Here is a 27259-nt window from a genome sequence, read left to right on the forward strand (position 1 = left end):
TATAATTTATTTGAGCTACCTATTTATTTGCATTGTATTTTTCAATTTCATATTCATGTTAAAAGGTTATTTTATTGTTTTATATTATTCAAGTTATTTTAGTTTTTATAATGTTTTTATTAGAAAGTAATTCATGAATAGTTACTAATCATATTTGCCAATCATTTATTAGTTACTATCATTTTATATAGTTATGCTACATAGTTACTTTACATTTCAATGAAAAAACGAAATGGTCTTTATTATGATGAATCTTTATTCATATTTATTTTTTACTATATTATTGTAATTTTTGTATCGTTATTAATGTGTACTGTTATGAAGTCATTTTTGTTGTATTTTATATTGATTGAAGTGCTCTACAATTTGATGTACATTGTTACCTTGTAATTCTTCAATTCATTTATTTTATTTGGCAATATTTACATTTTTTATTGTATTGTAATTTATATTGTGTTGTTGTTTTTTTTAAATATATAATTTAATCATTGTTTCCATTTGCTCAAGTCATGTTCAATTGAATCTGATTCACAATGACCCATTTGGGTCTTGATATGCTTCGTCAATGTCATCACGACAAAAGTTCCAATCAGATCAGGCTGTGATGTCACTGCACGGTTATCTGTAGTGCACGTGGTGACGTTGCGCCGTACCTCGAGCGTGGAGTTGAACTTGCTCTCGTCGCCGGCCTCCACCCGCTTGAGCCACTGGATTACGGGCTTGACGTCGCTGCGCACTTTGCACTGGAAGGACGTGCTGCCGCCGTAGTCCACTGTCGTGTTGACCGGGTGAGTGCCCGTCAGGATTGGCTTGGAGTTGGTGCGTTCTGTCCGCATGCACACGCAACAACAACATTGCTTATTTCCCCCACTCTCAACTCCTTTTATATAAAGCATTTACTGACAGATGTACAGTGATATCTATACTCTCACAGCACAGGTATTTGTTGTTGCATTATGAACTGCTTATGCATACACTAGTTATTGATACATGTAGTTGCAGTCCCCTCCAAAAGTAAGTCAAGTTTTGTTGTTTACTGAAGACATTTGGGTTTCAATTGATTGCTTATACCTTGATTAGATAGTGCTTGTTTTTGGCTTTGGGTTTCACCTGTGAAAACAAAAAAGAAGACCAGAGAGCTATGCGTGGGAGAACTGAAACTATTTTGAAGCTGAGAGAAGAGGGGAAATCGATCAGAGCTATTGCACAACCATGAGGCATAGCCAATACAACAATTTGGAATGTCCTGAAAATGAGAAACTACTGGCATACTGAGCAACAGACATCGAACAGGTCGGCCTGCTAAGAGTAACAACAACAGCATTTGCTGCCCGAAACATTGTGAGAGCTGTGAAGAAACAACCAAAGACAAGAGTCAGTGGCATCAATGCCAATCTCCACAGGGCAAGGGTGAGGGCATCACAATCCACTGCTCCAAGAAGACTTCAAGAGAAGAAATATACAGGCCATACCACAAGATGCAAACCGCTCATCAGTAAAAAGCATCAGAAGGCCAGATTGGAATACAGAAATGAACCACTAAAGTTTTAGAAGAAAGTTATAAAAGTTTGATGGACTGATGAGACCAAGATAAAGCTCTACCAAAGTGACGGAAAGGCCAACGTATGGAGAAAGAAAGGATGCGCTTATGATCCAAAATGCACAAGCTCATCTGTGAGGCATGGTCAAGGTAATGTCATAGCTTGGGCTTGCATGGCTGCTGCTGGAACCGGCTCACTCGTCTTTAATCATAATGTACCTCATGACGGTTGCAGCAGAATGACTTCGGAAGACTACAAAACCGTTTTGTCTGGCAATTTACAGAAAAAAAACCCGCTTCCAAGCTACTTTTGCATTTATAGATTAGTGCAACCCTGCATAGTGTATATTTTTGGTTCCATTTTAAAAATGCAGGAAAGACTTAGAGGTAAAAATGTTAAGACCACAGAATCACTTTCAATTTCAATTACTCCATTATTTTTAAACATGTCAGAAATGCTGGTACAAGCTGCAAAGTTTAATCAAAGTTGAATGTACTATCATCTTAATTTTCTGTATTATTTGTACATACCTTTCAAGTTGGTCAAGACGGTCATATAAGAGCAGCTGCTTGCTGGTGTAATTATGCCGCAATTTACATATGATCCGATTAGTTGACTAATCGCATTAGTAATGTTTACATATCAGGGGTGCCACAATATCGGCAATATCGTGATATTGCGATATTAAAATTGCCACAATATATCGTCGTCGTCATGTCACAATATCAAAAGCAGCAAATCTGTTTAAAAGCCCATGTTGTTTTCCATTTGTGCAGTTCCAGCACCCTCTAGTGGTTAGTTTATTAGTGCAGTTTAATTTGATGCCATTTATGTTTAAGATCAACGCAAATTGCAAGTGGGAGCCCATGACTGGCCAAGCCTATTTCTTTGTGAATGCTGTCATTATGTACTAAAACAGAATGTTGTGATGTTTTTTTTTTTACAACATCATGAGCATTTTTATACAACACCGTGAGCTTTTTATATATCACCAACTTAACCACAATATCATGATAATTATCGTATCGTGAGGTTCATATGGTGATAGTACCGTGCCGTGACATTTGGATATCGTGACATCCCTATTACATATCATTCTTTTATGAAACATGAAAAGAATTTTGTGAAGTTAAAAGACAAGTTAAAGTTAAAGTTAAAAGCCAAAGTTTAGTTAACAGTACTAATTGGAGTAGATAGATAAGCTCGTTCATATTAATTCATGGCTCATTTCCCTTTAATTTAGTGTAAGCCTAACCTCTACAACCAAAATAGCAATATTGAGGAAAAAAAAACCCCATCGAAATTACATGATTTTTCTAAATCGTTCAGCCCTACCTCTGACTATTCTTGCTGCAGTTCACAACAACACATTCTGTGGTGTAGGACTCACGTATGACTTCCACTTTGTAAGTTGCGTTGATGTGCCCTGCCCGGTTGGACACGTGACACGTGTATTTGCCACTGTGCTCCGGCGTCAAGCTCTTGAGACTCAGAGTCCACTTCTTCCTCCTAGCCTCTTCCGCGCCGCCATTTGCGTCATCGCCGTGGGCCAGTGGCCGACCGTCCTTCAGCCACACGATGTCGGGCCGGGGGTTGCCGCTGGCCGCGCACTTGAGGCGCACGGAACTGCCCACCGGTCGGGCAATGACACGCTTCCTCATCTTGGCTGGCTGAGTGAAGCGAGGACGCACTGCCGGGGCAAACACAGGCAAGGATGAGCCAAGTGGTGCCTGAAATAATCCCCATCCGGACACTGTTTTCCATGGCCTCACCAAACTTCACCTACACCCACGTTTTTACCTCCGTGACCAAAGATGCTGCATTCTGCTTGGCCTGCTGGTACACATAAGCTGCTTCCACAGGCCAAAAAGGCCCAATAGGATTCCTTCTTCACCTTGACGGCATACTTTAATTCAGATTTGGGGACTGGCGCCATGACAAACACTGAGCATATGGCCACAGCTACGGTTGGAGTGTGCGCGTGTTTATATTATTAGTGCTGTCAAACGATTAAAATTGATCAACTAATTAATCGCAAAATGTTCCAAAATTAATCGCGATTAATCATATTTTTCGACAACATTTTTTTTACAAAGCTTGGAACTGATATTTACTTCAGTAAAATCTTGGAATTAATATGGGGGGAAAAATGAAAGTATATTTGGATACAAAGACTGTTCTAATAGCTTTCTTTGATCCTTGAATACGATTCTTTTACAGCTTTTGATCCGAAATGAGACTGAAGGTTTTCTGCTGTTTTCCGGCGTCGGTATATATATAATGTGTATAAACATTAAAAAAAATAGCACCGCAAACATTAAATTCATATCTGTGGTGGTGCCCGCAGTTGAGAGAGGTCAAGAATTCTCTTACTTTTGCAGACCCATCAGCCACTCATGAAAACTTCTTGTTATTGCAGCGCCGTGTAAACAAGCAGGAGGAAAGAGTTATGTGACACGTTCTTCTAAATGGCTCTCCACTGGGCGGGATCGCACAACAAACATTCCCGAAAAGGCTTTCAAGTCTGGTCCCCTTTGTCCCTGTCGGCTCGCGGAGGAACGCTACCGGACGGCCCGAAACGATCTTAACCAGACAGGAGGAGGAGGAGGATCTGCGTGTTTGGACATAAATCCAAGAGGAAAAACATGCAAAAGGAGCTCCAAGCGATTCAAATGAAAATAAAACACAGTAAAGAGCAACAGATTGATGTTGCAGAACATGAATTCAATCAAAGCGGAGGTGAGCAGGGAGCAGATGGAAAGGGAGGTTCACGGCGAGGTCAGAAATAAAACATGTGTTCTCCAGTTATTACGTCATCATGAGAAGGCATATGGCCTAAATAATTACACATCTAGAAAGCATTCGTCACGGCCTTTAATTTGACATATGATTCGATGGGGATCGCTGCAAATATATTTTTGGCATTCTCACTCATGAACTTTAACCTTGGTCCGTCACATTAATGTCACGGCCAATCAGCACCGAAAACTAATCAAGCAAAGCAAGGGAGCTACTTGCCGCTAGTCCGTCAAGTTTAGAGACGACTGGATAAAAACAACGGGAAAATGAAGGGGTTTGGGGGTGTTTGATCTTGCTGTGCCCAAGACCGTCGTTGACCTCAGACTTTATATTTTGGCACATGAAAATCTCACATGCCAAAAAGCACACACGGTCAATATCACATGTATAAACATCAATATATTTGAGAGCATAAAACAAGTGGAGCAAAAAAAAAAAAAAATTCAAATATATTGGGGCACAGTTCTTACACAACAGATCAAATATGGATGAAAAACAGAAACATACAGGAAGCCAAGTTAGGTTAAAGATAATTATGTGATATCTTCTTTTATTGCCATTACCCAGCTTCCCGGCCAGCTCCGGAAACTGTTCCGAGTTGGCTGGTCCAGCTCGGGAATCATCTAGAAAGACAAAAAAACAAATAATCGTTAGAATACAAACACAACTGTTATGACTACATTATTACATTTTGAGGACAATCAATACAAATTTTAATTGATTGAAACACAGTCATCATCATGTCCATATCAAATGTATGTAAAACATAAATGTATTGTTTTAATTTAGAAAAAAAAAAGGGATAATTCTTCTACTTAAAAAAATAAAAATAAACAAACATGAAAAATATTTCTAAAACAAAAGAAAAAACGAATTAAGTGGTGTGTGCCGATGTAACTCCTTTTCCCGCTGTCCCTCGTTTATGTACATTACCAGCGTTGTCTGGCCTCTGTGAGCTCTTACTGCCTGACTTAGGCTAGTGGAGGCAATGACTAACTGACAATTAGTCTCTGTCAATTAGTAATTGACAATCACTTGCAGGCTATTTCGAGTGAACATCAGATCACAGACTTAACTAGAAATATATTTTTTGTATAAAAAAAAAAAGAATACATAGACAAGTCGGTTGCAGTTGCGGAATCATCAGCTACTTTGAACACACACGCACGCACACACAATATGTGTCCAACAGTTGTTTGGCCTGGAAACATGAATACCAACTGTCTAGTGTGCGAGTGAGTGTGTGTGTGTGTGTGTGTGTGTGTGTCCAGGAGGCCAGTATTTTCCTAAAGGGTCATGTCCTTTCAGGATTTAATATAGAGACACTGGATATGTGGACTCAACCTCTGTATGTTTGTGTGTACGTGCGTGGGTGCGCGTGTACGCGCGTGTGCACGTGTATGTGCGCGCGCATCGGCGGTCATGGCGTAGGAGCCAAAGGCAGCCACCATGACGCGACTTTGTGGCCCTTGCACAGAACCACTAGACCGCAGGAACTACAAACTCTTTGACTCATTTATTATCACACTGACACTTCCGTGCTGTAACCCTATTTAAAAAAAAAAGAGATTTCAAGAGTGCACTCAGACCCATGTAATCAATCCTTAATATTAACAATAATACATATTGATAATAATAATGACAACAAAGACACTAAGCAACTTTGATAGGGTCTCTGCAAGTCATGCTCAGGCCCTAATGATAAACACGATGAAGAAACAAAGTCATTTGAAGAGGACCTACACCAGAGGTCGGCAACCCGCGGCTCCGGAGCCGCATGCGGCTCTTTCATCCTTATGTTGGGGCTCTGCGTGGCTTGGGAAAAAAAATTACAAGTGTCCGATTGAAGTGTATTGTAACGTCTTCCAAAGGCACGACGTTATCTCCCTTTTTATTATTCCCACACGGCTGGCTTTATTATTCCAACTATGGCGCAACAACAGTTTCGTCCTAAGTAATTTCTTCGTCCTTCTTGGCGTCCACTTATTGCTCACTCGCACAGCCCTCCCATCCAGCGAGTCACGTGATGCATTCAGGAACCTCCGAAACAACACAATTTAACAAAACACAATACAGATAACCCAATTCGTTACAGTATGTTATTTGTCTCAAAAACGTGCATCAAGTCTTCTTAGTAAGTCAAAGTTTTGAACTTTCTTCAGACCTTGTTCAATTTCGGCATTCACCTTCAGAGACCTTTGACTTTTACAGGCCTTGACGACGTGTCAGCAGGAAGCTGGAAAACTGCACAATATCTGAACAAAGTATTTTATTAGCATGTTTTCATTTGTTTGATTGTAGTTGCAAATTGTAAGATTATTGTGAATATGAAAATAAAATGATATAGTCACTGTCGGACAAAAATCTCGGATGTCCAAATAAGGTCAAATTATTATATATTTTTTAATCACAAATCAATTCTAATGGCAATTAATGGCAAAAAATTACAGACTTCATCTGTAATTTTTATGCAATTCTAGCCAATTTAAAGTGGCAAAAATAGCAAATAGTCAAATAAAGCACGATTTCATGGCCGGAAGAGGGTGCAACACAACATTGTGTTCTCCGTCTGCTCAATGCAGTCTTTTTTGTTTTCTTTTTTTTTTAGACACTAACAAGTGCAAATAGCAAGGGTCTTTGGGTTACATTGACTTGTTTAATATGGATCGATGAGATGCTTCGTTGCAAAAAGTGTGTGTCGTGAGATAAGTCTCCATGTCATTTTAATATGCACTTTAGACGCGGTTAGTTGGATCATTGTTTTATTTGCTGCATCACTCATGGCTTTAAACCAGAAAGAAGGTGTTTTGTGAAGGCGTTGGAGCCAAAATGAAGATGTGTTGTATTGCATTGCATATTGGGCAGGTGAATTTGCTGGTGTGACGTTTCAAAGGCTGGGGGGGCACGATGAGCGCGGACTTTGAGGTACTCAGATGTCGCCGGCTTCCTTTTTACACTCTTTTAATCAATTCAAGCGTCAAATTACAAATTGAATGTATTTTGTAGGCGGTATTATGTGGACATGAGTTAGACAGACAGATTGATAGCTAGATTCAAAGAAAAAAAGAATAAAAAAACAAATACAAAAGCAGCAATTGAGGGGGCCCCCCCAAAAAATGACATCACTCTGAGCCAGGAGAAAAGAAGACAGATGATTACAGTGTAACCTGTTGGCCGTAATAAATAATAATGACAACGACATTTAGCAAGTTCACGAAAGCTTTCGCACCTCCGTGCTCAGGCCGTGACGAAAAAACAAGCGGGCATGTAGGAGCAGAGAAAAGTGCAATGTCATCAAGAAGACGACAAAGTGGTGCTGAGCAGTCAGACGTGGTCAACTTTTCCTCTTGCACAACATTTCTTACAACACAAACTTATGCTTAGCAAGCAGGTGGGTTTGCGCGTGTGTGCGTGTGTGCGCACACACATATGTGCTCAGGTGAGCCCGCCTTAACATGATCCGATAAGTCCTCATTAATCAATCACCACGCCTTTTTCTTGTGCAGACTAAACAATAACGCTCTAGAAGAATCACTCAAGGTGTGTGTGTGCATGCGTGCGTGTGCGTTCCTGTTTGTACATGTGTGCCGCGTGCGTGTGTTTTTAACTCGAGGCAGCAGAGTTTTGTATATCCTGAAGCTGGTTGTACCAAGATTTGATCGGGTGCCATGAATGGACTCAATGCACTAATTACATCCACCTGTGTGTGTGTGTGCGTGCCTGTGTGTGAGCATATGACATCATTGATACGGCATCAAGCGCCAGCAAGACCGTGTGAGGCATGAGAGCTCAAATTCCCGCCCCGCTCCCTCCAAATTCTGAATGGTTTTCCTTACTGACAGCAAGTTCAACACACTCCCCGTTTTTTGGGGGCCTCAGCATACCCTGGAAAGATTTGCTCCAGACACCAGTCTCAGCGATCAACACAAAATTGGGTGTTACGTGTCTATCATAACAGGACGCATTAGAAAGTCTCAAGGACCCAAGCCCAGAATTGAACAGAAGGACGCTCATTTTGGTCAAACACGAATTTTAGGGTAACATTTTGCCAGTCACACTAGAGGTAGACATTTTTTCAGGAATACCGCAGGTCACGGGAATCCCGCAGGATTCCCATGGGACGGGAGTCAACTTGACCTTTTTTCACAGGATTGTGACGCTATAGGATAAAAAGTTCACTGGAGAAGATATGGAGAATTTTCTTTAAAAAAACTCGGACAGTTGGGCAGCCTTTTTTAATGTAGCTGACCTCCAAAATGGGAGCCGGACAGGAGTGAGAGCTGTTTTCACCGGGAATGAGACGGGACAGGATTTTTTTTTTTTTTTTACTGTGATTCGGGAACTGGGATGGGAAGCGATTTTTGCTGTGAGAGTGGGATGGGATGGGAGTGAAAATCCACTCCCGTGTCACCCTCTAATTCACAGCACTTGGAAAAGTCAACCCCCAATATCCATTTCACAGATCAACACAAAACTTGGTGGGCATGTCCATCATAACAGGACACCTGGAAAAGTCTCAAGCACCCACACCCGGAATTGAACAGGAGGTCTTCCATTTTGCTCCGAAACACTCATTTTAGGGTAAATTTGACCATTTGCGCAAATTTGAAAAATGTGCCCCCAAATTGGAATATTGCTTGGATTTTTCTATCATAACAGGACCCCAAAAAACGGCTCAAGGACCTATGCCTGAAATTCAACAGAAAGGAGGAGAAGGCATTGTGATCAAACTTTTTGACGAACCTCTACAAGGGAATACGATCCAATGTGCCCCAATGGCAAACTAGTATCCAATACAGATGTAACTCTAAATTGAAAAGCTTTTTGCCCAGACCGTCTAATGTGGGCAGAGCAAGGGGTCAAAGTTTGATGATTTCAAGGAATCGTCATGAAAAAGCAACAGCTTATTTTGAGTAAATCTATACTGCAAATCCCAGTCTGCTTTCCTGCAGCTGATCCAGGCCTACCTTAACAAGGCATGAAAAGAAAAATATTCCCACTCAAGGAAGGATAAAATATCCTAGTCTGTTCTTGAGTGTTCATGTTTCAGTAGTCCCGTCCAGAAAAAAGTGTGAAGAAAGAAAGACTTGCATTGTTTCCATGCAACAAACCTTTTATTCTCCCGTCCGTGTGAGATTGTGCAAATACACGAGTGTGATTAACGAGCAGCACTTTTACGGCAGACTCCGGTTCTGTTTTCCATCACTTACTCACTCGCCTCGTTTCACTCGCTGCAGCCAACTTCGGCTCGTTTACGCTTGGCCAAGACGTAGCGATAATATTTGCAAGTGCGGCTATGCAGGAGTTGTGTGCAACCACCGTACTGTAATGTGCGTGTAATCACATTTGTGGAATGCGTAAAAGAATAGAAGGAAAACAAAGGCACATAAGTGATCTGTAATTGTGGTCTTCTAGTCTTTTTGTAAACCTCAACCATGTTTGGTTGGACATGATTTAAAATCAACAGGACTCTTGTTTTCAACATCAATCCAAGTCAAATCCCTCGCACCCGCTTTTTCATGGCGATTCCTCGAAATGATCATATAAACTTGATGCCATCCGCCGCCGACATTAAACCGCATAGCCGAAAGAGCTGCACGTCGTGGATACCTTCTTCCAATTGAGGCTCATTGAGGGTGAATTTCACCAAAATACGAGCCCTGAATTGCGCCCAAAGTGGATAATTCAAACCAAAATGGCCGACTTCCTGTTCCTTTTCACAAATGGGTCCTTGAAACTTTTCCGTGCATCCTGTCATGAAAGACACATTTGTGTGAATGGGCAAATTGACCCTAAAATGGCTGCTTCAAAACAAAATGGCTGACTTCCTGTCCAATTCTGGCGATGGGTCATTGAGACTTGTTCAACCAACCTGTCATGACAGACATGTCCACCCAATTTCATCTTGATCAGTGAAACTGGTGATGCGGGCTACTCCTTTAAATTTGTGTGACTAGCCAAATTGACCCTAATACAGCTGCTTCAAACCAAAATGGACGACTTTCTGTTCAGCTGATGCTCGATATTTTTGTGTACAACCTGATATGATGACATCCATTTCATGACCATCGGTGCTTTTGTGGCTAGTGTGGAGGGTTAAATTGACCATGAATGGCTGCGTAAAGGCGCCCATCGTGCCGCCGATGAAGGAAGAATATTCCATTGTGCCACTACCAATACGTAATAATGTAAATGCAAAGCAAATGTTGCGTCAAACGGCGTTCTTTCCATGGCCAGTAGAGGTCGACGTCACTGCTGGAAGAAAGGCGAACACCGTACTTGATTTATCCGTGTCACAAACATCTTTAAAAAGAGTTTATGGTCATGTTTGAAAAGGTATATGGGGGCGTTGTTCTGTGAAAATGTACGGAATTTGTCTGGCTATGGGTCACGTCCACAGTTTTTGGTATGGTGGTGTAAATTGGTACGTGTCACAGGGGAGGGTGAAGAGGACACGCTGATTTTATGTTTTTATATTTAGACTTTGGCTCCGACCTCAAACCACCCGGCACTATAAAAACTCATGTCACGCCCCAAAAATAGATCATGTCGCCGGGATCAAAGTGGCGCTGCGCCCTCAAAGAGATGCCTCCATTTTCTCATCGGGATGAGAAAAAAAAATAAAAACGGAGGGTAGTCAGCGTAATGATCTCGGTTCGTACAAGCTATCATTCACACACGGGCATCAAAGACTTAACTGCTGAACCCACTGCGGCTCTGTCGCAAATTGAAAACAGCAGCACCACGGATGCATGTAAACAGCGTCCACAAGAAATTAAAGCCTCCCTCAAACGCCAGTCCTAGTGATGCTATTGTTGAGTGGACATGAAAGCATTAACTGCTAAGTCAATGTGAACTCTGTTGCTAACCAAAACAGCAACACACTTATGCCACATGTAGAAATTCTCTCGGCTTAATTAAATGTCCACTTGAAGAAATGAATGCCTCGCGCGCCCAACCACGGCATCTATCAGACGGACATAAAATAATTACTTGTCCATTTTAAGTGTTGCTAACCAAACAAACAGCGTCTGGTGAACTGTGTCTCAGATGAATTCAATTGGCCATTTCAGCAAATTAGCATCTCCCTCAAATAGCCACCACTCCACATAGGAATGCCCTTCTAAGCCCATTTGATCTCTGTTGCTAACCAAAGCAGCAACACCTACCGACACACACCCATACACAGTCTCTACGATGTACTAAACTGTCCACTCCAATAAATTAACGCCTTCCTCAAATGGCCCGATGTGTGGAAATACAGTGCACTTCTTGTGAAGTGAGTGATTGCATGTTATTCTATTTCCACATCTGCAAGAATGCCGTCTGCCTTATGTAAGCGTGCGTGCGCGCATGCATGTGTGCCAGCTGCCGCCTGTGTAACTCAAGCGCACATCAAGGCAGCGGCGTACTCCGATGAATCAAACAATCTTTCACATCGCCGCCACGCGCACGCGGCCTTTGAAGCACGCACACCGCCGAAGCCTCGGCTCGCCACTTCAACTCTTAATCAACGGCCCGTTCCTCTCTCCTGCACTCCTTCAATGTTGCTCAAAGCCTCATGGCAGCTTCCCTAACCACCAGCACTCGCTAAAAATTCCCACATCCTCTTTAATGTTGCCATAGGCCACCCCGAGCACTTTTCTATGCTCTACTTTAGGGGAAATATGGGAGATTGTTGTCAGGTGTAGGGCACCATTCAGTACTCATCAGAATTTCAAGCAGCTTGTTTAGTTGCCGTAGGCCTCATGTCAGCGTCCCTCACAGCGTTTTTATGGGTTAGATTGTTGTCGCGTGTGGGACACCTGCCTGACGGCATTGTTGCCCCGAGCCTCTTGACAGCCTCTCTGAGTCGTTTTCCTCGATGATACATGAAAAATAAGGGACATATTTGTTCCGTGGAGGACACAAAGCGAGTGTTCACCAGAAACGACCGCAGCTCCTTCAATGTCGCGGGAAGCCTCCTTGACCAGTTTTCTACATGCTATATTGTAGGAAGAATCCAAGGCAATTGTTGTCACCTGGAGGACAACAGCCAGTACTCACCAGAAATTTCTACAGCCACTATAATATTCCCGCAGGCTTCCCTGATCGCTTTTCTATATGCTCTGCTCTAGGAAAAATATGGGAGATTTTTATATATATACACTATATGCTATGGAAGAATACATTGTTGTCATGTGTAGAATGCTAGCAAGTACTGGCCAGAAACCACTGAAGCACCTTCAATGTTGCAACAGGCCTCTTGGCAGGTTTCCATATGCTATACTACACAATATGAAAAAATAAAGGAGATTGTTGTTACACCAGGTGATACTTAGAAACTCCTTTAGCACCTTTCTTGTTGCTGTAGGCTGTTTTGGCAGCCTCCCTTACACTATACTACACCTGCGGTACCAAAAAGCATATGGGAAATAGTCGTCACGTGTAGCGCACCAGCCATTGGTGTGTCAACATGGCAACAGCTTTTCTTCCCACACGCGGCTAGTTAATGGCTACTTGCACTCATTTAACACCGCCAACTACCCTCTCCTTCGAAAAAGCCAGCCGTTGCCATGGTTTCCGGTCTGATTGGAGCCGAATGCAATGATTGGAGGCAGCATTTTGTCACAAAGCCACCACACTTCTCAATTTGTGTAGCGGATTGGTTCATGTGGCACATTCAGCGGACACACGGCCAGGTTTGACCTCACCTGATATTTAGTGCCAAACGATTCAACAAGTCTTAAGTGGTGCGAGGCGGGCACGGGTCCAACATAAACAAGCACACTGAAGCACATTTCAAAGAGTCTCGAGTGTCAACATCACACAAGCGTGTGTTTGCACAAGTGTGTGCGTCCGCTTCCATGATTTGCGTGTGCACCGCATGTACTGCGCGCGTCTCTCTCCGGGAATGCGCGGCCCTGGTTTTCAAGTTCAAAGACGAATCGGCACGCCGCAGTGCGAGGCGTCACGCTGACAACTTTTCTTTGATCAACAACTCTTTACAACAATGTCAAATAATAAGCCAGGCGCTCGTCACCACAACACCATGACGCGATTTAGTTCAACACAAACACTACCGCTGCTACTACTCGACTGGTGTCATATGCGTTACGCTGTATGAATAATATGGGAGATTGAGATTGTTGTCATGTGTAGGACATCTGCCAGGGCTCCACAAACATTTCCTGCAACTCCCTCCATGTTGCTGCATGCTCCTTGGCAGCCTCCCTGACTAGTTTTCTATATGCTATACCAGGGGTGTCAAACTCGTTTTTGTTGCGGGACACATTGTGGTTATATTTTCCCTCGGACGGCCGTTATGACTGTGAAACCATATAAATATTTAATCACCTGCTCATATTATTACATAGTCAGTACACAACAAATTCATGGATAATAAATTAGGAAATCAACAGTTAGGAGTAATAGTTTGTTCAGCGACTGTTCAAGTTACTTTAACAACATAAGAAAATGTTTGCAATATCTCTGTCAACATTATTATTTATGACATGTGACAATTTGTAAATGTGGTGCAGATTTTAGCAAGCATCTGGAAGTTGACATGTTTGACTTGCTTTCGCGGGCCACATGAAATGATGTGGCGGGCCAACTCTGGTCTTGCCTTGGAAGAAAAAAATCGCAACTCATATCTCAATCGCAATTTTTAGGAAAATAATCGCAATTACATTATTTTCCATAATCGTTCAGCCCTATTGCATAATGACTATGGGAGATTGTGTTCACATGTAGGACATTCGCCACTAGTCACCACGAGCGGAAGCTCCGTCAATGTTGGCAAAGACCTCTTGGCAACCTCCCTTTAAAGTGTGATTTTATTTCCACAAAATAAAAAGGATAACTCATTCATTCATTCTCCATACCGCTTCTCCTCACAAGGGTCGCGGGGCGTGCTGGAGCCTATCCCAGCTGTCTTTGGGCAGTAGGCAGGGGACACCCTGAATTGGTTGCCAGCCAATCGCAGGGCACACAGAGACAGACATTCGCACTCACAATCACACCTAGGGGCAATTTAGACAGTCCAATCAACTTACCATGCATGTTTTTGGAATGTGGGAGGAAACCGGAGTACCCGGAGGAAACCCACGCAGGCACGGGGAGAACATGCAAACTCCACACAGGGAGGCCGGAGCCGGGATCGAACCCACGACCTCTGAACTGTGAGGCGGACGTGCTAACCAGTCGACCACCGTGCCGCAAAAGGATAACTATGAACATTAATTTTAATTGAATGACTACACATTACATTTGTTAAGAATTCTTTAAAAACCGTATAACGAAAAAACAAACATGATATAATAAAGAACTTCATAAAATGTAATGTGAACATCTGGCAATCAATACAGGGTGTACCCCACCTATTGCCAGAAGACAGATGGGAGAGGCTCCAGCATGCCCGCAACCCTTGTGAGGATGAGCGGATTGGATAATGGATGGATGGACGGTAATATGAACATAACTTCTGTAATAAAAAAAGAATAACAAAACCACTCAATAAAAACAATAAGCTGTTTTCTTATATTTTTTCATTTTTTGTGAATGTGTGCATTAGAGCAGGGATGGGATATAAAGTGGAACCTCTAGTTACAAACTTAATTGGTTCCGTGAGCTAGTTTGTAACTAACTAACTAACTAACTAACTAACTAACTAAACGATACATACAGTATATACATACATACATACATAAAACAGCACACTTGCATCTTTTATATATATTTGGGTAATATTGTTTGGGTAATACGCAATTTTACACTTAGCTCAGTTGAGGTGCGCATACAACAGAATTGACCCGGTTATATTTCATGTAACTCGGTCAGGGTTTCAAGCAACATACAACATAAATGTAAGCCAACATTTACATTTTTTTCTTCATAAGAACCGTTGACAGTTCGTTTAAAAGATATACTATATTAAGATTCTGTGATGTTCATTGGTTCATTAAAAGACATATTGTAGGCACATATTTTGTTCATATTCAAAATGTCTTTTTGGCCATACATATGGTTAGGAAGGGCACGGTCCTATGTTGCCCCCTGGTAGTGCTGACAAAAAATTGTTGGCCGCCTCCATCATTTAAGTTGAAAAACACAATTTTTGGTGTTACTGCGACAATTGGCTCGTAAATGTCGTTAGAACACAAAAAGATTCCTAGACGAGAGGCAAAGTAGAAGAAAAAGAAGAGGAGGAGGAAGAGGAGGATCTGAGCTCTTTGATGGACGCCGACAAAAGTTCAAACAGGGTCTTTTCTCCCATCAATTCGCACTCTTTGCCCACTTCTCAAGCTTCATCTTTTTGACTACCGGTAATTGTCCATTCCAGCTGTCTCGGTGGAGAGCATGGTGGTCTAATAACACAATACAAGCAGAACACTCCATCCCTGCACTAACGAGGAGAAAACTCCTTGAGAGGACGAGGACTCTCAGTCAAGAGACAAGCCTATTGAGTGTGTGTATGCCTGTGCAATTTTTCGTGCGTGGATGTGCATGCATGTGTGTGTGTTTAAAATGTTGACCACTGTTCATAGCAGAAAATTAAAAATGACAAAACAAGCAGTTTTTTTCTTTATGGCCTGGATATTATTTTTAAAACAAACAAATGGGACAGAAGAGAGACAGAGAGAGAGAGAGACAGAGAGAGAGTGAGACCGAGAGAGACCAAGAGCGACCAAGAGAGAGAGAGAGAGAGAGAGAGAGGCTGAGAGAGAGACAGAGATAGATAGCTAGATAGATAGATAGAGATATAGTATAGTAATGGTATATTATTGATTTAAAAGTATTTTGTATTGTATATCTATTAATTATAAATTGATTTAAGTAAGTGTTAATCTATAATCACACATTTCAATCAAAACATTACCTAATGAGAAATACATTTTAATTGACCATTTTTTGGAAAAGAGTGAGCATAAAAAGCATGAACTCAATTTTGCTAATTAGTGACAACACGCATATCTGCTTACCTTATGAAATAGTCACACAAAAAAAAAACAACAGCCAACCGCTATTCATTAATCCTTTGGTGTTCACTGAACTGAGGCAAGGCAAGGCAGCTTTATTTATATAGCTATAGCACATTTCATACACAAGGCAACTCAATGCGCTTCACACAAGAAAAGACAACACCTACAAGTAGAGCTGGACGATATAACGATATTTATTGCAAAAACAATAGAAAAGATTCTCTCGTGTCACTTTTCTACTTTGTGACTATCTATCAAACCTGCTGTGTAGTGGTTTGCTGGATTGCTTTTATTTTGAAGGCCGGGAAGTGTGAAGGAGGGGAAGTGTGGAAAATAAATGGGTAACTTGTTGACTGCGACTTCATGCTGTCTGTTGGACCCAAATAATTAAACAATACGACAAAACCAACCCCGGGGCTCGCAATGGAAGTAAGCATGTACAGTTTGGTAAGTACTAGTGGCGCGTTTGAAGCGTGTCCACAGAGGGTTTGAATAGTAAATTAGCCAGCTAATCATCTTTAAATAAACCTCTGCCGTTAGCATCTCTCCTGTGTCGGCGACATGCACGTTTTTTGTTTTTTTTTCAGGCGGCGGAACGGGAAGTGGGGGGATAATATTTATGAATAAGGGCAGGGGGTCGAGGCCGGAAGGGTAACCAGGTCAAGGGTGGAGGGCCGGACCGGCAAAAAAGGGTCAAGTGCCCAGCTCCGTTTGTTGCAAAGGTAGTACGAGGAGCAATTAACAAAGGGAAAGATGGAGAAGCCATGCTAATTGCTAAACTAACCTATAATCTTATCGTGAAAGACCGGAAATTAAGTGCTTGGGTGACTGAGTACACTTCACAGAGGTCTCGCTGGAACTGCATTAAAATGGAGCGTATCCAACATTGAACAGGAAAATAGCAGGCAAGTGTTTGGAGTGAAAATAAATACAAAATAATGCTACACACACAGCTTAACAGGAAATGTTACGACATCCCGTACGTCAGTCGGGAGGAGTGGCCTAAATTCTATCTTCCAGGCCCGAGAAGATTAAGAATATTTTAATTATGAGGATAAGCAATTCAGAAAATGGATGCATATAGTACACCGAATGCACATAATATTACAAATGTAGTTTGTTTTCACAATACACTTCTAAGTTTTGATTTTGACTTTTGAGATCTGCACAATAAATGTTCTCAAAATTGCTTCACAGTAGAGCTCATCTTTTTATGTGATATTTTACATCAATTTGTGTCAGAATCATTAGATTGATATCTCCATTTGTGTAAAATATCGAGGCTATTTTGCTTCTGTTCTACACGTGATTATTTTATATAGCAGCACTACTGGATGCTTTTCTCATTTGATACAGGTCTGTTTAATGTCACTTCAAAATAAAATGAGCCAAGGTAAGCCATGGTGTGTTGTATAACTTTTTTTTTTTATAGAATAACTGAAAAGATATCGCTGTATATGGTTATTGTGATATAAAATGGCCTATATCGTGATAGATTTTGTCCATTTCGCCCAGCTCTACCTACAAGCATTTACAAACACAACAGTTAATGACACTCAGAAGCAAAGCAGAGAAAACAAAAGTAGCTTACAAAAACGACTAGAACGTACATTGACAACATTTAAACACATTAACAGAAAACTGAGCTCTCACAATGAAGTCTGAGATCCAACTTTGGTCTTATTTTCCCCAAATTGTACAACCTCTGGGGTGTTTCACAAGGTTCCACTGAGGTTTTTTTTTTGTGTACGTGTGTTTGTGTGTATGTGGATGTGTAGGTGCCTGCGTCTGTGTGTCACTAACAATAGGTTAGCACATCTAATCCTCCAGGCTGCATAATAGCCACTAAGCTGTCTATTCATAAGTACATGCTCTGATCAGACAGCCCCATTCCACATCTTTGCCTTCCTTTCTTTTTTGTGTGGTTTCCCCCTCCTTTATTCGTCTCCTATTTTGTTTTCTTGTAAAAGAAAAAAAAAGAAGTACCACAGAACATCTGCAGAACATTTCTAACCCAACTCTATTTGAGCATAAAAACAAAGTCTAGGCGAGAAAGCAACTGTTGTGCTGAACAGTATATAAACTGTTGATCATCAATCTTTGCCACCATGCTCTGACCACACACAATAACAAAAACTCAAACCCAATTTAGCATCTTCAATCTGTCTAGTAGCCTATACATGGTTAAACTTTGCGAGCAATTGGAAAGAAACTCGGACGAAGATGATGAAGTGTTGTCTTGGCGGACCCATGTAAAGTGCCAAAACGATCTTAAAATTCCTGATCACATTTTTGTATACTCAGGTCCGAGCAGGGGCGTTACCAGAGGGGGGGTGGGCGGGGTCAGTGCCCACCCACGGACACGCTCTGCCCACCCAAAGAAAATGTAGTTCTGATGGCAGAACCCAAAACCCCCAAAAAACATTGTCATCTGCATGTCCATACTGTTCAATTATGGTTACGTTCCAAGTTTTGTTACATCCTCTTTCACCTTAAAAACAAAACAAAACAAAACAAACAAAAAAAACATTGTCACCTGCATGTCCATGTACTGTTCAGTTATGGATGTCTTCTAAGTCAAATAAAATCAAATCAACTTTTATTGGTTTAGCCCAAATCACAACAACAGTTATTTCAATTCAGGTGAAAACAAAACATGTTTTAAGGTGCAGTAGCCCTACGCTGGATTTCGACCTACTTGAGCAGTGTAGCACTTTTTGCCCCCCCAGGTAAGACTAATGCCCACCCACACGGTAAAGGAAACCAATGTTCATTTGGTACATTGTCGTTGTCAAAACCCTTGCTTCAGGTCCCTGGACTTAATTTGCAAAAAAGTGCTCCAAAAAATGAGAAATATGGCCCACAAATTAAGTCACTAAATAGCAAAATTGTTCTTCAATGAAAAAATACCTATTTCGAGCCTTGTGATTTAAAGCCTTGAATTTTTTTATTCGTGCTCATCTCCTCTTTTAATGATGAAATTTTGAGAGGAGGCCATAGGAACGTGCCTGACAATAAACAAGCAAGTGAAGGACTGGGAGGTATGCGGCTGAGGATGTTCGAGAAACTTTTCTCAATTGTTGCTCTCATACGAAGAGCGGGAGCAGGTGTAGGGTGATGAAGATGCCCTCTCAGCCTAATGAGCGCCTCCTTTAACCCATTAAGCTCTGGAGCGCATAACCGCATTTCTACCGGGAGCCAGGAGCGCTGTTGCGTCTTTCTACCTTTCAAACTGGGAGAACGGATACGTCACTGTCCTTTTTTAATCCAATTCTCTGTCACTCTTAGCCTTAATGCATCAGAATGTGTCACGTGTATATTCTGATTTCTACCGGCCCGCAGTCTCTGGCATAAAATAAAAAATTAGTGGCTTGTCAGTAGTGTTGACCACAGTACAAAATACATATGTAAAAAAAAAAAAGAAAAGTAAAAGCATTTCACCACCAGATGGCAGCAGCCCCGTGGCCGCTCTCACTGGCTCTTTCTGAAATACGCTCTGAGCTTGCTCTGCCTCTCGAAAAACACCATTCTTAAAGTCGTGTCAGGTGTCAGAGTGAACACCTTGCTAGCGGGATGACCTTTTGCGTGGCCCTTTAGAGACAAACGCGAGGAAAAAGCAAGTTGCCCGAGATGGCAGTTGCTTCAAGGACAAGTGGAAATTGTCGTATTTTTTCCACTGAAATACAAAACTGTGTCTGCCGAGTTCGCTAAGAGACCGTGGCTGTTTTCAAGAAATCCAAATATCAAAAGTCACGAGCAAACAAATCATGCAAACTATGACAACGTGATCGGTAACCTATGCCATGAAAAATGTAAGCAACTTGAAACTGAATGGTCAGCCCCCACACATTTTCACCTCACCAACTCTGGCCCTCTTTGCAAAACGTTTGGACACTCCTTATAGCTTCACTCTTCCCAATTCACTACCTCGTATATTTTGTCTTATTTCAGTTAAGCTTCATTCCTCCTGTTTCCAAAGACAGCCTTCACCTTTCTAAATGGCACTCCATCTGCTCCCTGCAGATCACAATGTTATCTGCGAACATCATGGTCCATGAGGATTACAGTTTAACCTCATCCGTCAGCCTATCAGGGCCTATTGCAAATTTCCCCACTGTGGGACCGATGAAGGTTATCTTAGCTTATCCATCCCCGTTGCAAACAGGAAGGGGCTCGGCGTTCAACCCCCAATGCAGACCCACCCGCCTCTCCCCTAAACTCCTTGGACACACCTACAGCACATTGACCAAAGTGCCCTACGACCCTGTGGTCATGTCCTTGTACCATTCGAACATACAGTACTTCTCTGTCACTCCAGACTTCCTCCCGCTGTATCACAGTTCTTCTCTGGGCACCCGGTCATAGATTGTCTCTAGACCGACAAAGACACACTGCACGGCTTCAGCCTAAAGTCGCGCACAAAGCATTTTAACCTTGCAGTGTTACCACAATTTCCACTCGAGTGTTTTCTACTGTATTTGCAGCGTTGATCAAGCCAGTGTTTGGATAGCGACAGTATCTTGATGTTCCAGACGTGTTCCAGCTCGAACCGTCCACGCTTTGTGCTGTTCACCTGATGACATCTCCTGCGGAAGCTCGGAGTAAAAAAAAAAAATCCACTCTTGACTTCTTTTCTTCGTTTCTCCCTGCAATGTCTGGCGTCTCTTTTAGCGGAGGTGAAACGAGGCAGAACCAGAGGATGTGGGACAGACAGGCGTGAAATGGAGGCCTGACCCCCTTCCCCCCCCCACCCATAGAAGCGTGTTGAGTCAAAGCGTCCCCATGTGTGTGATGACATACAACTTTGCCTCCATTCCACTGGCAAAAACATCTTTTGAAATGCGACTCGGCTAGCACACTTTGTTTCATAGAAGCCTGCATGTTTACATTTGGCCATCGTCACTGTGACTCCAGGATTTCCGCCCGCGGCGACTACCTCTGACCCGCTATAGGGGCCCCGTGCCGATTCCGACACCGGGACCTCAGCTACACTTGCGCATACCAATTTCACACTGAGCTAGTGCCAGTGTGGTTAGGAGCTCTAGTCAAAATTGACACCAGAGTGACTTGAGGCTGGATAAATTGGTGATAGATTGGTACCAAGTCGTTGCTTGTCCATGGGGAAGGAACCAAGTTAAGACCCAAGTCATGAACCAGTCAAGTCATTATCTCAAGAACCACTCTAAATCCAAGAGAAAAAGCAGTCAAGAACGCAACAAACAAGTCCAAAACCACGTCAACAACCTATCAAAAAACAGGAAAAACACAGTCAAGAACCAATTGAGAACCACATCAACAACCTACTTGAGTTAAAAAAAAAAAGAAGACAAAAACAAGTCAAAAACCACATTAAGAACCAGCGAGGAACCAACCAGGAGCCAAGAATAAAACCTATTCAAGCAGCAGTCAAAACAAAGGCAAAAATCAGAAGAATCATTTCTAGAACCAAATCGACAATTCAAATAAAATAACAGTCGAGAATGTTACAGTAATGTGCCTCAATATAAGCAGAGTAGAACGCAACTATATAACGACTGTAACTAACTAACCAACAATAATTAATTACAAACAACGTTCTGCTAACAATCAATATCATGTTCACACTGAGACATAAGCATACAGGAAATTAAAATGCATGTATTTGTGTGTGTGCGTGCGGGTGCGCGTGTGCATGAGGCCTCCAGCAGTTAAACAAATGCATTCACCCGCTGCATTTTTTTGCCATTAGCGAGGCAGCGCTGCATGAAACCTGAGTACAAGAATCCTACGAGACATAGTAAATATACACACACACACACACACACACACGCAAGCGCACGCACACGCACTCAAGAGTGGTCCAGATGGTCCACTCGGCTTGTTAGAAGGTGAGTGCGTGACAAAGTGAGGTCGGGTTATTTGAGCTTCTTTCTACACACTAAGCAACCGCATACATTCATACGTTTTTTTGCACACACACGCACGCACCCCCACACCCACACTAGGGGTGTCCCGATAAAACTTTTTACTTCCGATACGATACCGATATTGCACAATAGTCAGCAACAGTAGGTATGAGAAAATATTATTCCAACCATTTGGGTTACATATATGAAACCACAAACGTAAGAATGTGCTGCGCTTGAATAAAATAAATACAAAATAAATGAAAGGACCCTGACAACTTCATTATAAAAGTTAAGTAAAGCATTGATATCCATGTACAGTCTTACTTTCCATTTGAATTTGCGGCACATTGCGTAACACAGTGGTTCTCAAATGGGGGTACTTGAAGGCACTTCAGGGGGTACTGGAGATTTTTAAATATGTTTAAAAAGTAGCTGCAATGCAAAAAAAAAAAAAAAAAAGAGCTTCATCACAACAGCTGCCTCCAAGCCCAAGTGTCTCACGAAATGCAAAAAGACTCAGTTCAGTGCAACAATGAAATGTTCAGTGTTGACACTTGGTAATGCTGTCAGTCTTCTTTTTTAAAAATTATTAAATAGATATTTTCAGACAATATTTTTCAAAATTAAGATTAAGGTTGCTTTTGGAGAGCAGATTTTTACTGTGATCGCAAAGGAGGACACTAATATTGATCATTATTCTTGTGTGCACAAATCCTAATAATTAAGTTAGTTCTCTTTTTTAAGTTACATCTTTTCATTTCCAAATACTTCTACAGATATGACAACAAATGGAATTCCAAAATTTAATAAATCAGACATTGATGGCATAGCATGCTGTTTTAAGTCTTTTTGCCTTTTCATCCAAAACTGCTTTGCGCTAGTTAGGGGGTACTTGGCTGAAAAAAATATTTCACAGGGGGTACATCAATGAAAAAAGATAGAGAACCACTGGCGTAGCATATGAACAACCTTTGTTGTAGCTGCTGGCTTGACCAGGCTAGCTGCGGCACTAACGACTACATTCACCGACCAATCACGGCTCGGCTTCAGAAAACAGGTCAGCCGTGATTGGTCGTTACCTGAGCCCTGAGTAGTTGTGATGTCATTTTCAGTCGACAGAAGTGACAAAATGGCCGCCCCCAGAGATGGCTAAAAACGGGTGGATTAACTCTTATTCCACAAACGCAATATTTGTCGGAATGCCTTGTTTCAACTAGTGGGCTTGCATAGAACATCCATCCATCCATTATCCATACCGCTTATCCTCACAAGGGTCGCGGTGCGTGCTGGAGCCTATCCCAGCCGTCTTCGGGCAATAGGTGGGGGACACCCCGAATTGGTTGCCAATCGCAGGACACACAGAGACAAACAAAATCACACACTCACGATCACACCTCGGGCAATTTAGAGTGTCCAATCAACTTACCATGCATGTTTTTGGAATGTGGGAGGAAACCAGAGTACCCGGAGAAAACCCACGCAGGCACGGGGAGAAAATGCAAACTCCACACAGGGAGGACGGGCTGTGAGGCGGACATGCTAACCAGTCGACCACCATGCCGCCCTGCATAGAACATATTCTTGAAAAAAAATATGTTTGGGTTGACTTCCTTTTTAAGAAACTTGAGTGTAGGTACAAAACAAAAAAGGATGAAGAAGGTGTACCACTGAAGTAATAAGGAACTGGACACCGAGGGACAGAAGGTCTTAAGACATGGACAATGGCAGCGTGATGGACTACGGGACATGGAAGGAGGTGTAAAAAGATGTCATTGCGAGGGATTGAAAGCCTGAAGAACCGATGGATGACAGTTTGCGGGGATAGTGGATGTTAGAACGAAGAAGTGGATTATTGAGGTATTAAGAAGGAGTAGACAGAGACAGAAAGACTTCGATGATGGAGGTATGGAGGACAGGGGGGTGAGATACCAAAGGATCGATAGCCTGAAGAATTGGCAGATGATTGTTTGGAGGGACGGATGTTGGTAGGATGAAGGAATTGGACTACAGGATAGCCAGGGGTGCACATCATTTTGCTGTGGATCTCAAGTTAGCACCAGAGGTTGTTGTTTGGTGCTCTTTTTTTTTTTGACCCGCCAACCTCAATGACTGAATTGAAAGACTTACAACACATTTGAGTAAAGTAAAGTCCGCAGGCCACATCCAGCCCGTCCACAGTCTGCAGGCAGCCCTCGCAGCCTTTATGAAGTCCAAGGAAAATGTCAATTACGCGCCGCTTTTATTTTGATGTCTGCAGTGCAAGCAAATAAGAGCAACGACCGGCCTTCAGTGTTGCCAATTTACAGATATTGTTGATGTATTCAGTGACTTTTCTGACCATTGTAACAACAGTTAAAAGAAAAAAAATGATTAGCGCCAACAGCAACAGTGACTCCTCATATGAGAAATATTGTTATTTACAGAAGGACTAAAGACCAGCACGATGGAGAGGTGAAGGACAGAAGGACTTGTGGGACAGCAACAGTGGTATAAAATGATGTAATAACGAGAGATTGAAAGACCAAAAAAAAACGAAAATTGATGGTTTGGAGAGACGGTGGGCTGTAGGTCCAAGAAACTGGATGCTACCACTACGAAGATACGGGGTCAGCAACATGGACAGCGAGACAGGGATGGAGATCTACTGTAAAGGGACAGGGTACAGATGGATTGATGAGTGTATGAAGGGACAGTGGAACGAGGGACACTCGGACAAAAAGGCAGATTATGGAGGTATGGAGCTCAAATCTTCATCTGCAACCTGATCCCACATGTTGTTTTTTGTCCAGTGAGCAGCTGGAGTCTCACTTGGGACAACGTCAGCTGGAAAAATCATAAAGCGCTACTTGTAAACCAAAGCAACAATTCTGTGGGGCACCTGGACAGTATTTACAGTGCTTTTCTTTTTCACATTTAATGTTTCGGAAGATCAAATACATTCAGTTCTTCAAAATTCTACAAACAACATTGATTGTTGATAAACATTTGGGAGAAATTACAGGCTCAAGTCTTTTTTACATGATGCCACAAGCTTGGCTATCATGGGGCAGTTTGCCACTGGCTTCATTGGGACCTTCAAATCAGCAGATTGTGTTTCTTTTGCGGTATTGTGTAGAGAATTTGAAGGGGTAAAAAAAACATCATTTAATTCATTTTCAAATAAGTTTGAAATAAAATGTGCGGGGGGGACAGTGAAGTGCTATGAATACTTTGTGGTTGCGCAGTACGTGGTACGGGTCTTCACGGACAGGGTCGGTCTAACTGCTCTGTCTTTAAGCCAGGACGAAGAGTTTTATCGTTTATGTCGCGACGTTTAAAAGCACACGTCATGTGTTACAGGCCAGCTGCTAAATCATCGTACGCCACACGCGCGCCAAACTGCTAACTTCCTATTTTTTCCCCGCACGGTTTCCCATCACCGATCCAGACATGCTTCACCATTGTCAGCACATCTGCTCTGGACTAGTTTGCATCACTCATCTCTACTCGGCAAGGCAAGTTGATTTGCATAATGACGTTCGTACAAAGGGCAAATCCAGAGTGCTTTACAGAGGCAATAAACAATGATTTTTTAAAAAGAAAATTAAATGAAAGGATGATAAACAAAACAGTAAAATAACCCCCCAACACTCCCCCAAAAAAATATAGCTCATCAGGTTGAAATCGCTAAATTCAAGCAGGATTGTGAAACCAAGAAATAATATGTTTGAGGTGTCAAAAAGGAGGCATTGGACAATAAAGTTTTGAGGCCAGATTTAAATTCAACACCACTTTGAGCTGATGTCAAATGTTCGGGGAGTTTGTTCCACAGTTGAGGAACATAAAATATACAATCCTGCTCCCTTTTGTTTGTTTCTGGTTCTGGAAATACTCAGTAAGGCTGCACCCAACGACCTGAGGGGTCTGGAACTCTCATAGGGAACTAAAAGGTTGTAAATATATTTAAGTCCAAGACCGTTCAAAGCTTTGTAGCCCAACAGTAAGATTTGAAAATCGACTCTTTGCCTCTCCAGAAACCATTGTAGAGCTTTTAGGACCTTTGTGATGTGGTCCAGTTTCCTGGTACCAGTAATTATTTGAGTAGCAGCATTCTGGACTAGTTGCAGCTGTCTTTTTTTTATGGGGGGGGGGTCAGACCTCTAAAACCTCCCGTCACAATAATCCATAATCCTTTGGGCAGAAGATGGATGCTATTCAGGTGGTAATCAAGTAATACATTGTAACACTAGAAAATCCAATACATGTCAAAATTGCAATTGAATGCTAAAGAGCTGAACTGAGCTGAAATAATTGAATTGCTGAAATGTAGACTGTGAGACTTGAACCAGTCAATAAATGTGCAAGGAGGTAAATATGTAAGATATTTTCTTGTGAACTGTTATTGTGAAAATGAGGGAATTTGGGGAATGTGATGAATAGTTTCCATGATGTCCTGATTGCGCGGAACAGTTTGAAGTTGGAATGGTTAGACTCTGTTGCAATATGTAAGAGGAGGTCAATGGTTGTAAAATACCTCTTAATTTGGGAATTTTATTGTGAAAATGTGTGAATTTTGGGAATGTAACAACTACTTCCAAAAATATTCTGAAGTGAGGAGTGAAGTAATGAAGAAGGAGAAGGTAAATAAGTACTGTTAAAATATCTCTCTTTGGAAGGAATTTTATTGTGGAATTCAGGGAATGTGGGAATCATTGGAACATGGAAATAATTCCCAAGATGTTTTGAATGACCTGAACCGTTGGAATGTAAAAGACGAGGAACTTTGTTGTTGAATGTATCAGTCACTTGAATGTTGCTTTTAAGTGGAAAATGTGGAATTGTGGGCAAAATGGGAATTTTTGGAATGTAGAAAACTGGTGCCGCAGATGTCCTGAATTTTTCTCTTCAGCATTCACGGAACTTGGGTCGGCCATGTTTTCATCTGCACACGCACTTCCAACAAAAATGCCTCTGGAGCTGAGTGTTGCGGTGTAACAGGATGTCGAGATGCGAAACTGAGATAATATTGACAGGAATGAAACGGCGGTCGAAAAGAACGAGCCAAAGGAACGAGGGAGGAATGAACGAT

The 27259-nt window shown here is 41.9% G+C and overlaps 1 protein-coding gene across 1 annotated transcript in view; it reads right to left on the reverse strand.

Moving 5' to 3' along the window:
- Positions 1 to 27259, reverse strand: part of fgfrl1a (fibroblast growth factor receptor like 1a) — a 59392-nt gene that overhangs the window by 3549 nt on the left and 28584 nt on the right. The window contains exons 5-7 of the mRNA XM_086024240.1: positions 4904 to 4963; positions 2932 to 3231; positions 654 to 826 (exon numbers count right to left, since the gene is read on the reverse strand). Coding sequence (XP_085880366.1) covers positions 654 to 826; positions 2932 to 3231; positions 4904 to 4963 — 533 coding nt within the window. The remainder of the gene's footprint in view (positions 1 to 653; positions 827 to 2931; positions 3232 to 4903; positions 4964 to 27259) is intronic.

This window comes from Filicampus tigris, chromosome 2 (genome assembly GCF_054856515.1).
Source record: "Filicampus tigris isolate MCC_2025a chromosome 2, RoL_Ftig_1.0, whole genome shotgun sequence".
NCBI classification, from domain to species: Eukaryota; Metazoa; Chordata; class Actinopteri; order Syngnathiformes; family Syngnathidae; genus Filicampus; species Filicampus tigris.